This window comes from Musa acuminata, chromosome BXJ2-10 (assembly GCF_036884655.1).
Source record: "Musa acuminata AAA Group cultivar baxijiao chromosome BXJ2-10, Cavendish_Baxijiao_AAA, whole genome shotgun sequence".
In the NCBI taxonomy this organism is placed as follows: domain Eukaryota; kingdom Viridiplantae; phylum Streptophyta; class Magnoliopsida; order Zingiberales; family Musaceae; genus Musa; species Musa acuminata.
In genome coordinates this window covers 31,210,483-31,224,083 of record NC_088347.1, presented here as the reverse complement: position 1 = coordinate 31,224,083, position 13,601 = coordinate 31,210,483, and the positions used below count along the sequence as shown (strand labels likewise).

At 37.4% G+C, this 13,601-nt stretch overlaps 1 protein-coding gene across 1 annotated transcript; it reads right to left on the bottom strand.

The window, feature by feature from the left end:
• Positions 1-3,837: 3,837 nt before the first annotated feature.
• On the bottom strand, positions 3,838-11,558 carry LOC135625140 (uncharacterized). The gene is made up of 8 exons (XM_065129507.1): positions 10,839-11,558; positions 9,990-10,092; positions 8,696-9,067; positions 8,548-8,600; positions 8,054-8,091; positions 5,478-5,796; positions 4,932-5,239; positions 3,838-4,712 (listed from the first exon to the last, which is right to left on the bottom strand). Exons 1-8 carry the CDS (start codon positions 11,424-11,426, stop codon positions 4,124-4,126), a joined length of 2,370 nt encoding a protein of 789 aa, XP_064985579.1. The 5' UTR covers positions 11,427-11,558; the 3' UTR covers positions 3,838-4,123.
• Between the last annotated feature and the right edge of the window lie 2,043 nt (positions 11,559-13,601).

Genomic DNA, 13,601 nt, shown 5'->3' with positions numbered 1-13,601 from the left:
CGGCAACGATAGGATTGTGTCCCAATGAAAAGAAACCACTCTTCAATTTTTGTTCCTTCTTTCTTTATTTTTCTTTCTCTCTTTCTTTCCTTCCTTCCCCAAAACCATCCAACATATAACCTAAGGAATGTTTCAGGTTCTATGACTACAAGTCCACGCATTAGGAAGGACGAATGGTAGCTCTCGGGACAGCAGCACGTTGCATGAAGCAAGCTTTCGACTTCATTAGCTTCCAACTCAAACCATCTGCCTGGCATCTCATACGATTAATATGATTAGCCAGACAAGTTAGAAACAGCAGCGAATGAATCTACAGGAAAATGCAAACTTGAGTGGCAAGAAACCACCCCACAACATCGATCATCATAACCATTGCATTATGAAATCCACAAGGAGTGTCCTTCACATCAAAGAATGATTGGAACCACCTAACCGTGAGAGATTATCCTAAGCAAAGTCTCATCTATAAACCGCAAGTGTTACATCGGAGGGCTTCTTTAAAGTGACACACTCCCGGTTTTGCGGTTATTGGCCTAAGCACTTGTATCGCTTTCGGCACTGAAGTGATTTATGTGATGGGACCAGTTAGCTCGTATCATCATCCCTTACTTTTTTTCTTTCGTGAATCAAATTAGACTATCTTTGTCGGAGTCAAATTATTCCTTACCCCTCTCACTTCTTCCACCTAACATCTCAACGTCAGTAAAATAGATGAGAGAGAGAGAGAGAGAGAGAGAGATTTTGTTCCAAAAAATCATTGATGGACGAATCGCCCACTGCGTGTGCGGTGCCTTAAAGACGGATTAGTCGTAGACTCTTCGAATTTTTCATGTGTCATTACATCTAAGAGTTTAATTCACTAGGAAAGAACTTGAACAACCCTTATCACGAGTAATGAAGTCGGTATAGATTTGATGCGTAAACAAAATTTGGATGTATGGTACAATCATACCCTACTCCAATATCATCGTTTTTTTTTTTATCAATATCATTACATCTAAAAGCTTAATATTTCAATATTTTCTTAAAAAATTTCGTCAATATCATGTCTTCTAAAAATTTTAAATTGAAAAATAATCTTAATTTATATTTTTGTTATAAACCGATAGATTGAACCCTAATTAACCTCTTAAATACCTCTATTTTGTTATAAACCGATCTTTTCTCGTTCAGTCATTCTCTTAACTTTTCTCGAGAGGTTGGGAAACCAAAGCTCTAACGAAGGTTGAGGTAAGAAATTTTTAATTTTTCTCTTACTATATAAACTGATTTTTTCAACTACTTTTGAGTAATCTAAACTTTGAATTAATATTTATTTTTTAGATATATTTTGTATGAATCTCTTATAGTTTTAAGGCATTCAGTATAACTTTAGTCTAAGATCCATACATAGAGTTAAGTATCCTAATTTAAGATACTCAGAATCATCTATTTTCTAAGAAGGGGTTCTATTTGAGCTAAATTGATCATATTAGGGATATAATTAGGCTGTCTTTTTTATATGTTTTAAAATATTTTCTTAAAGTTACGCGGGATTTAGAATTGAGTGAATATCAACTTTATACATCCAGGTTTATAAATTTAGATAAACCCAACCATAAACTTGAGATGATATCACAAATCATATCATTGAGGATAATAGAAATACAATATATATATATATATATATATATATATATATATATATATATATATATATATATATATATATATATACTTCTATTAATATACTAGTTGTAACTTTATGTCTGTGAGACTGGAGCACTACAATAAAACAAATGCAAGGGATGGTATCGAGTCTTCAACATTTCCTAAAAATTAATAAAATAACATTAGAAATTCGATGCTCTCTTATCGTAGAGTTTGTTATGCAAATCGTAATTCAAAACAACAAAGGCGAACAACATACATACTGTAGAGAACAAAGAGCATGCCTATATGATCGAATCAACCAATATGGCATCTCTCGACAACAAGATGGTCAAATTGGCCAAGCATCTCCCAACAATAACCTGAATGAGTCGCTCAAAGAGTCATCTCCTAGCAGCAGCAATGTGATAGAATCGACTTGGAAATGTCCTAGAATAATAATGCAGTGAAATTGACCTTGAAGTATCATATGATCAGGATATGATTGCCATGAAGCATCCTTTAATAATAAGATGATTAAATCAACAACACGATCAAATCGATAGTAAAGTGTCTTATGATGATAACATGAGCGAATCAACGAAAACATCCCATAATGATAATGCAACCAAATCAACTAGGAAGCATCTCTCGACAACGTTGCAACTAAAACAACCACGAAACATCTACCAATGATAACATGAGCGAATCGACCATGAAGTATCCCTTGATGATAATGTAATTGAATTGACAACGGACAATGTTGCAACTAAATCAACCATGAAACATCTACCAATGATAACATGAGCGAATCGACCATGAAGTATCCCTTGATGATAATGTAATTGAATTGACAACAAAACGCCTTACACTCATAATGAAACCAAACATGATGACGCTCAATGATGTAACTAGATTGACCATAGAACATTATCTGATAAATGCCCGACGTGGACACCTAACCTATGAATCAAGCCATTGCAAGTGTTGAACACAATGAGAGGCTAATGATATGAGAAATATTATACATATGTTGAATCTCAGATTTTGATGATAAAATTAATTGATGAAGTTATGATCTAACGAGCGTTTAAGTAACATATGACTAACTTCAATCATGAAAAGATAAATTGATTAAAATAGAAGAATCAAACGTTGGACTAGAGAGCATCACATTAGAAGATTGGACGTCGGACCGAATGATTGGTTGACGTGTCAGAAGATAGACTTTGTGTCATGAGTTTGCGCATTGGGCTAGAAGGATCGGACATTGGGCTAAAAAGATTGGATATTGCGGGAGGTCAATATACTAATGGATCAGGCAATACGTTGAAGGAGAGAACGATGCGTCGAAGATTCAAACGAAGTATCGAATGAACCAATGACATATCGGACAACATAAGATTTATGTTTGTAATAGTTTGTGTCTTGATCAAAGTAGTTTAAATTTTAATTGAATTGATTTTAGGTATAACCATGCCAACTTGATTATGAGCTCATTATGCCTAAATTAGGATTGAATTGGGCCTATTGGAAGGCCAATTCAGTTTCCTGAAGTTGGGCCAGTGGCACCGTCAGGCCAAGCGATGGAACCGCCTGTGAACTGAAAAGTACAAAATATACTTTTCTAAAAAAACTCGACAGTGGTATCGTTAGGATAAACGATAGTACCATGTAAATTTAGCCAAACCCAACTAGGTCGACCACACAAAGTTTGACTAGAAAGGTGACTCAACAAACTGTTACCATGTAAATCCCAAGTTCAATACACATTCCCCGATTTCTTGACACCTTAACCTGAATCAAACTCGAAAGTGAACATAGATGGGCTCCGAACGACATCCAAGTGTCGATCTGACTCAACAATAAATCACCGACAAAGCAATCCAAGCATTTTGTAAAGTTGGTATAGTTTGAGACGATCTCCCGCAAAAGAAAATATCATCTTGTAGTTTCCTGGTCTTCATGCAACTTAAAAGGTTCGGATGACTTATCTCACTAAAGGAAATACCAATTTATATATACTTCTTCGGGAAAGTACCAACCCAGAAAGCTGCGGAGCTCTTCTTACACAAGAAAATAAAAAATAAAAGAAAGAAGGTCTTAAAGTTTCATCAAGCAGCAAACCGATTAAAGTGCATTCGGAGGTATAATGTTCATTTGATAACGCCTATACTTACCAACACAGAAATTTGTGAACCGACTGCAAACAGGAAATTCTGTATTGCTACTTGTTAAGCATAATAATCTAATGTGTATACAACCATCCCTAACAACATTTTAGTTGGTCTAATAAGATTCCCTCTCCGTGAAGGATCTTGTTATCATGCAAATTGACTGCCTTATTTGGCTTGAAATCAATTGATGGCGTGAGTTTCATATACAGTCATTCGTAAATGTATTTCCAACAGACCGAGAATCAAAACTACACCAAAGAGAAATAAGGCTTAGTTTCTTGACATGCTAACCTTTGCTTGTCTTGCACCACGCCACCTTATTTTGAAAAATCATCTTCTTCTTCCACTTCGACCAATCTCCCACGAACCCAATTCTTCTTTAAGAATAACGATGATCCAGATGTCTCACTATTTTTTATTTCAGAAATATCTGATTCCTCTTCCTCAGATTTGAGGTTTTTGTATCTGATGGAGCCACCAACCTTAGAGAAAACCATTTGGTTGTCTGTCATCACTGACTTCCTCATCAAAAACTCATCATGCAAAAATGAATCATTGCTAGAGGTTTCCTCGGTTGATGGTGATAAGTTAACAAAATCCAAGTCCCTGTGGTAACTGATACTGGAAGAAAGAAGATGAGTTCCATTTACAAGTTTGCTTGGCCACTTCGGACTGCTAAGATTTCCTGGACTGTTCTGCAAATGATTATTAGGTCTAACAGAATCAGAAAATGTCTGACCTCGTGTACCCTGTGATGTCAATTGCCCCTGCTCTATGTTTTTAATGGACCGTGTTGCCTCGACAATCAGCTTCCTGGTTTCCAACAGTGAAGCTTGTGCAACAGGGTTTGTCAGTGCAGCCAACTCAAGGGCCTGCGCTGCCTTCTCTGCTTCAGCAATTAATAACCTGTTCATCCAGTAAACATATATGGTTATGCCAATAAACATGATAATTACACCTAAAAACTACCATGTTCAACTTTCACATTTTCACAACAGCACAAATGAGCATAAAACAGTTGCATTTACATCACAAAAAGACTAGAATGCCGAAGTCATTTTAAATATGCAGGAACAATTATGTGATAATATGTAGCTCTACAAGTATGTCGCGAGATGGACTTACTTTGCTCTTTCGGTAGCTTCTCGTTTTTTAATTTCCATCTCTTCTCTTTGGGCTCTAATTTTCTTTATCATCTCCAGTTTGGAACTTGCCATTGGGTCTTTATATGATGGAGTTCTCTTTCGCTTAGATACTACTTTCTTGATGCTTTTTGCTTCATCGCTAATGCTGTTGGATTTTGCAAATTTCTTTTTCTCAGGTTTCCTTCTCAAAGGAGTTCCGCCACTTACTTTTCTTCTTTGTCTTCTTTCGGCTCCAACAGTTGTGCCATGATACTTAGCAAGTGCACTGCAAACTCGGTCACGGTATTCCTGATATATATGGAGACAAGGGTCAAACAAAATCCAGTGGAAGTTTGATTAGGATAATAAAAAGATTAAGCAGTGGTATAATAATTGTACACCTCTACTTATGGCTGATGCTAATTGCTTGTACTATGGTAATGTGCAGTAATGTGTCCACAATTTTGTAAAGAAATTGTGATAATGTGACCACAATTTTGTAAAAATATATATATATGTATTTTGCACTGGAGAAATTAGATATTACAGGATCTGCCCACTTAGCAGAGATGGCCTCCGATATCTTTCTTCGTTGCTCAGGTGACTTTGGTGCTCGTTTGCTACCTTTTGGTCTAGGCATTGTTTTCCTCTTCTCAATGCTTTCCAGCCATTCCCGCTGTAACTGTTCACTCAAAATCTTGTATGAACTCCATTGCAGCTCATCTTCACCAGCAAAACCTTCTCTGGCAGCAGCTGCAATTATGTTGTGCCACTCAAAAACACAGCCTTCCTGTATCATCAGCTTTTGACGCCGTCTCTGCCAACCTTCACGTACTCCTATGCCAATTTTTATCCTAGTCTCCTCACTGCATGATTTTTATAGAAGAATAAAACACACACACACAATATATATATATATATATATATATATATATATATATATATATATATATATATATATATATATATATATATATATATATATATATATATATATATATTATATATATATGCGAACAACAACAACAAAGAAAACCAGGCAAATTATGAGAAGGCACAAGATGGGTGGGCTAAATTGTCGAACTTTCCACGGAATCCACCAAAAATTGCAATATTATTATACTCCTCCGAATGAAGGATTGACTACTTTTTTCATTATTTTTTCTTCGTAGCCGGTTCTATTGTCTCTGCTAATATTATTAACACCTCAATCATACTTGGCTTTTCCCTAACGGCAGTAACCATTAATAATCCTCGTTTTACTATAAAAAGTATTTCCAGATAGATCTAAATAGCCTTTTCTCAAGTCATGCATGATGGCCATTAGCAAAAAGACATTCAAGTCTTGCATATATATACACAAAGAAAATATATAAGAGCAACCTTAAATGTTATTGTTTTAGAGAGAGAGACAGATCCTTATCATGAACCCATGTGATGAATAAGTTGATAATACTCACAAGCATGGTTTGACGTTTCATGCAGATCGATACAAAACAGGTGGTTTGTACCAGTCCGGGCATGAATCAGTACGTGGACAACCTTTGTCTCAAGATGGCTGGTCCGAACCTAAAAAGAAAAGTCTAAGGCTCACATTCGTGAACCCTTTCCCATTTCACCTCTTGCAACTGCCTGTTGTGCGCCACGAACGACAGATACGCTTCCTCATCCTCTTCTCCTTTTTCTCCTTCCTCTTCCTCCCTCCTCTTCCTCCACCTCCTCTCCTAATACCTCTTCCTCCTCCTTCCTCCTCTTCCTCCACCGTCTTCACTTCTTCCTTCTCTTACTCCTGCTTCCTTCTCTTCCTCCACCACCTCTTCTTCTTCCTTCCTCCTCTTTCTTCTTCCTCCTCTTCCTCTATCACCCCTTCCTCTTCTCCTTCTTCCTATTCGAAACATTGATACACATGGCGTACCATGTGTCGGTATCTTGGTACTAATCGGTATATAATGGTCTGACCCGATACAAGTCCAATACGCAAAAGGGCATTCCCTGCTCTCATGATGGTTCAGGATAACCATCCAGATCTAAATGGGTCAAGATAATCAGTAATCCACTAGCATGCAACAACTGCAGTTCTAAGGAGAAAAAAAAAATTGATGAAGTAAGATTGTATATCCTGATACTTGATCGGCATGTACCATGTACCAATTATTTTCTGTCATAATCAGCTGCAATTATCTGACCCAACATGAATATAATTAAAACTCAAAGTGAGATAAAGTGATGATAACATCTTGTCATAACTGTTATCTGGGTTATAATTGTTTATTGGAGTATCCTTGGGACCCATTTGTAGAGAGGAAAAAGCCATCCAGAGGAGGACAGGGTACAAGTCAACTACTTACGCCCAACCAGAAAGATCATAATCATGTCAGACTCTTAGGAATGCAGAGGGTTTTGATGATTTCCATGTTAAATGAGATACAATCTAAAACATGAGAAATTTATATACACCTTAAAACTCCTATCTCCGCAACATTCTCTTCCTTGCACAGAAGTTGCGAATATTTACATAATTCTTTCAGCTGATGTTGCTTTTGATAGTTATAATCCAATTTAATAATGGGTTCAAGTAACCTACGATCCAACATGCACTCAGCTCTTCATCCAAGTAATGGAGCAAGAATCAAAGACTTGAGAGATATAAGGAGAATAATGAAAATACATCTGTGTGTCTAAAATAAACCTATTTGCCATCATTAACCCATCTCGGGTTCCGCAACTACAATCATAATTCACTCTGTGTGATTCCCCTCCATATCAAGATATCAAGTAAGATCTTCTAGGAAACTCCTAAAATTGTTTTTGTTTTTATAAAGAGTATTCCAACAAAATTTCTCCAAATGCAGTTGTCACATTCAAATAGTCTCATTATTTTCTTAGAAAGAAACACTCTGATGAGGCAAAATTTCTTGTAAAGTAAGATTATACAGCACATATCTAACCAATTGACAGATCAATTGAAAAAGCACAGGAATTTTTAAATTTTCAAAACATCTTAGAGGCCATAATTACCAGAACAATTTTAGTATAGAAAAGGAATATTCATTATTGATGACATGCAGTGTAATAAAGAATTATTGCTTCAAATTTTGATCAAATTTAAGACGGACCACAGACCTCTGAGCACGTCCCAAGTTCACCAACTTCGCCCTGACCTGCACATGAATTCATTCATTCATACCAAATATGATCATGACTGGTAACATACAGAGAATGTTAGTACATAGAAGATAAACACTATCCTGGCATATGAAGAGCCATAAAATCAGGACAAAATGTGCCATGATCCTAGAGCACAAAACTGGGTGTAACAACTTAAGAGAAGACCAAAAGCAAGGGTAAGAATTCTGATAGAGTTTTAACTCATTCGCAACATAGTCATGATATATTATGGTCATTAAAACTCCCCAAATACAACATATTTTTCAGATATTTTGATTATCTTCAAACCAACTAATCTTTATATAAACATCACGATTCAAAAGTACAAAAAACTATGTAAACATAAAATTCTATAGCTACAGTTCCTTATTACAGAAGTTTTCTACCACTAATAGCAATTAGTTCATAAGTGGTAAATGAAACTCTTATTAGTTCTTACATGACATCACCTTGGGATCCTGCATTGCTAATCTGGTCCTCTCTCGAATTCGCTGAATAGTTTCTGTTATCCATTTGAATAAGTGGATCATAAGGGCAGATGCATTTCAACAAGAAGGCAGATAGGATCACATGTAGTATAATATCTAAAACTACTACCTGCACTGTGTTTCCTTCCCTTATTCCATGGAACATTCCCTTTATTTGCTTTGGAGATTCTCATTCGTCTCAACTTTTCCCTCTCATCTATTTCAGGGGTGTTTTCTTCTGTCGAAGATTGTAACATTTTGTTAACTGAGATAGAACTACAGGGCAAGTTGTCATTATGTTCATCAGTATTCTCACTGGAAGGAGAAACCAAGAATTTTGAATCAACAGTAGCAACTGCCTTCATATAATGCCCATGTTGCTTCTTTCTTGTTGAAATATGGCTGCGGTGATTCAGCTGAAAGCCAATTCGTCTTCCATAAACAGAAGAACATCCAGATGCACCAAGCTGATTGACGAAGATAGTCCGTTTAGCATATACATCTGCAAAGAAATTAAGACAACAAAAGGCCTCAAGGACACAAGATGAATATATCAGAAGTAAAAGTAGAAGGCATAAGTGGATTTTATCACTTAAAGGGCTATTCCCAAGAATTTTCATTTTATTTCTCCACTTTTCAAAAAATGCTTTTGATAGTTTTTGAATACTTCCGGTATTGTTCATGCCAGGTGGTCATTTCTTCAGTGACAATTTGAAAAACAAAAAGGCAACAAAAGGATGTTTTGGTGAGCATCATATGGATGAGAGAAGGGATGAAGGATGAGTGAGGCATGATCAAAGAAAGAAGGCATCTCATGATCACCATTGGAAATGGATGAATAAACGATGTTCTAACAGGCCGAGGGAATCTGCAACCTCTCTATCATTGACGTGTAACCAGTCATCAAGGATGGATTTTTCTTTAATTCATTTGGCAGTAAAAATTTTCTGTTTCTCAAAAAAATTAAAATTTTATAACTACAAATCTAAAAAGAAAAAAGATCATTCATTTGGAAGTAAAAATTTTCTGTTTCTCAAAAATTTTAAAATTTTATAACTACTCCCTAAAAAGAAAAAAGATCGTACACTTGATTGCCAAGCATGGTTCTTTCATCAGCCTTTGAGTTTTGCCTTAAGAATTAAAAAAAAAATGTAAATGACACAAAAAAGCCTCTTATCTTACATGATTTTCAAAGTAATAGAGCACCAATGCACAGATCTAGAAATTAGAAAATTCTTCAACTTTGTGACACAAGGCACAAAATTCTCACAGAGAATCTGGGAGACTACACAAGTAGCATGCCTATAGATGTAACATAATGTGCACAACAATAAGACAAATATCCAAAATTAAGCTTGTAGGAGCCAAACACTAACATATAGGTAAGTAAGTAAACATGAAAAACCATGGTTGTGTATGATTACCTGCTAACACATAACTCAAGATCACCGTAGTGTATATATCAGGAGTTCGACTGAATTGATCAAAAATTCTTTGAAGTGATCTTATCTTGCATAAATTTTGAACCTACATAAAATATTATAGCAAACACATCAATTGGTTGTGAAGGAAACCGAAACTCTAAAGCATCACCAAACAAGCTAATATTGATAATAACTTTTTTTTTCCAAGCTTCACGAAAAGTTTCGAGCTATGTCCTTAATTTGGCATACAGAAAGCATAAGGACTGCTGCTTTTGATCATCAAATTCAGCATTTAATGGTGCCATTAATATATAGAACAAAGGCAAGTGCTTGTTCATAACGGATAAGAGATCCAAATTGATGCTCAATTAACTCTCCTCTGTGAAAAAAAATAATGCCGAGAAAATCAAGAACTTGAGCAGGAGTCATTCATAAACTCAACCAGCAAAAACAAGAAAATAGTAGGTTCCTGAATTTAAACCTCTTGGGATTCAAATTAATGGCTGCAAAAATGAAAAACAAGCATAATAACCTGCTTTCATAAACTATAACTAAGTTGTTTAAAATGGATGAAAAGGTTGAAGGGCCAAGAGAAAGAAAGGGGCAAGCAATAATAGGTTCGTTACTAGTGACATGATCGTGTTAATGACTCTTGCGATGATATCTTTACAGTCAATAAACTGTGAAACCTCTTGAACAAAAATCAATCAGTGTCGAAGCACAACAATCTGTGAAAAGTCTCAATAAGCTTTTGATCATAAAAGTTCAGAATAGCAAAGGACAAGGCGAAAAGATCACTTGGTGCAGCACTCGTAAGTGTCAATGGGATTATCCAAAGAAGCAACAGACCCGAAGAGAGAGGTGGCTTTCATCATCACGAAAAAGGGGGTCCGGGAGAAGTCCAGCCAGCAGCGCGGCTGCCAGGGAGGATCCCACCATGATGAGGAGGAAGGAGCCATCACTTTCTCGGAAGACATCGGCTGGAGCTCCGAACAGGGAGCAGACGTCCGCGCACGACGGAGCCCATTGGAGCCAAGAGGAGGCGGAATGGAGGAAGTCGCAGGAGGCGGGACATGGGTCGGCGACCGTGAGAAAAGCTCCCAAGAGCACGGCCGCAATCGACGGCCACTTGGCACCAGTGAGGGTCTCAAGGACCGAGCTGAAGAGGCGGCCACCGAAGGGGTTGTTCCCGTCCCAGGAAAATGAACAAGGGGGAGACCTCGAAGCAGCGGCGGGTCGTCGTCCGCATATGATTCTGATGAATTCGTGGCGTGGGTTTCTAATCGGAGCACGGAGCGGCGATTTGACTCGCAATCGGCCGTGGCAGAGAAGGGGATGCCACTTGGGAGGCAGAGGAAGAGAGTCAAAGCTGGCCTTGGTCTTGGTCCTCCGCGCAAGGAAGATGGGCACTTCCACCGTGGAGGAGGAGGCAGCCATAGCGAGAGAAAGATGGAGGGTTTTGGCGTGAATTGTTGTCCCGGAGCCAAAACAGAATGGAGAGGAGAGAAACGGGCGATTTCTTCGACCACTCGTCGAGATGACAACGGCGGAAGATGATATTTTTTCTTTGTTTGTTATTTTTCTCTCATTTTTCATGTAATATTGAACCCTACTAATCTTTGTGAGTTTGGGCTGCGCTTGGGCTGCGCTTATCTGAGTTGATTTGAGTTTGGTTAGGCCTGGGCTAATTATAGATTAATTTTTAATTAGTTAATATACTTTAGAAAAATACTTTATATTTATTAAAATAAAATATTTAATTATATTTTTTAAATATTAAATTATCATATTAAAAAATAACGATCAAAATCTTAATTATAAAAAAATAATAAATATATAATTATCCGTCGAGCGTAAATTTCAACCGAGACGGTGGCTTTACATCACGGAATAGACTCGTAGGGTGCAGATTTGATTCATTTAGATAATAGGAAATATAGAGTTCAACTCAGAAATGTGACACGGAAAGCACGCTTGGCATGCGCGTCAGGAATGAACCGAGTCGGAGGGAGTTGAGCGAGCTGTCACGAACCGCATGAGTGCGACATCCGTGATTTGGACAAGGAAAATTTGGACTGCTGGTGGCCAGATTTTTCCTCGAGCAAGAGCGACATTTGTTTAATTGAATGTATGAGTTGCCCTTTGTATTTAGAAATGGGGCACTTGTTAGGTAACCCGTCTACATGATAAAGACAAAGCCCTTAGATCGAAGGCGACTGCTACTTGCTTACTACCGATGGCAAATGATGTTATTATTTTTTCTTTAATGAAACTAAAGTTAGTAATTAATCGCTACCAAAGTGTTTTTTGTCGAGCATTTCCAGTGAGACCACTACCATGGAACGAAACACAGAGTCTTAAAGCCTGACCAGAAGTAAGATACTTCAGATTTAGGATGGGAAGAATTGAAACATTGATTGTATCCTACTCCATAGCTCCAATTGAAGGCTAAGGTCATGTATTTGTGAATATGGATTAAGGCCACCTACTGGTGAACAATATTCACAAATGCATTGTTTTATAATTGATATCGCACGTAACTTGCGATAGATAGTTCACTGATAGATGGCCTTGAGGTTCAAGATTACTGATATTTCATATTGATTGTCCGATTTATCGATGTCAATCTTGGTTTTAGTTCAAGTTTGGTACTCGAAGATAAGTGGATTGGATAAAACATTATATATATATATATATATATATATATATATATATATATATATATATATATATATATATATATATATATATATATATATCTCGAGAGTATAGTTGAGAAAGATTTCTCTATTACGTAACTCAATAAATTAGGATTTGGAGAATCTAGATAATTCTATGTGAATTAGCATCCTTGGGCTCTTTTATAAATGGCATTGGTAATCGTAGTGATTAAGCAGGGAGTTGATGATATGTGAGAGCGTTTTTACAAAATTTTTGAATGTTACTTGGACGTGAAGAGTTATCCACAACATTGGGAATTATGATTGTACCATTATGTTGATCATGGGGTTACTCATTCTATTTGACCAGATGAAATATGCCAACATGCCTCCAATCATTGTTCACAGCTATATCGTTGTCAAGGTCAACGTACCAGACCGAACCCTTCGATCAACGTTGTTTCGCAAAGGTCGAATGACACCGACCAAGTACGGTGCCATCTCGTAAAGATTAGAACGGCGCTAACCGAGTATCGTGCCATTCTGCAAAGATCGGGATGACACCGAACGAGTACTGTGTCGTTCCACAAAGATCAGGACGGTGTTGATCGAGTACCGTGTCGTCCGCAAAGATCAGGATGGTGCCGACCGAGTACTGTGTCATCCCACAAAGATCGGGACGATGCCGATCGAGTACCATGCCGTCCTGCAAAGGTCGGACGATGCCGATCAAGTACCGTGCCATTCCGCAAAGATCGGGATTACGCCGACCAAGTACCGTATCATCCCGCAAAGACCGGGACGATACCGACCGAGTACCATATCATCCCGCAAAGACCAGGTCGGCATCGACCTAATACAGTGTCGTCCCATAAAGATCGGGTCGATACCGACCTAGTACAATGTCGTCCCGCAAAGACCGGGTCGACACCGACCTAGTACAACATCGTCC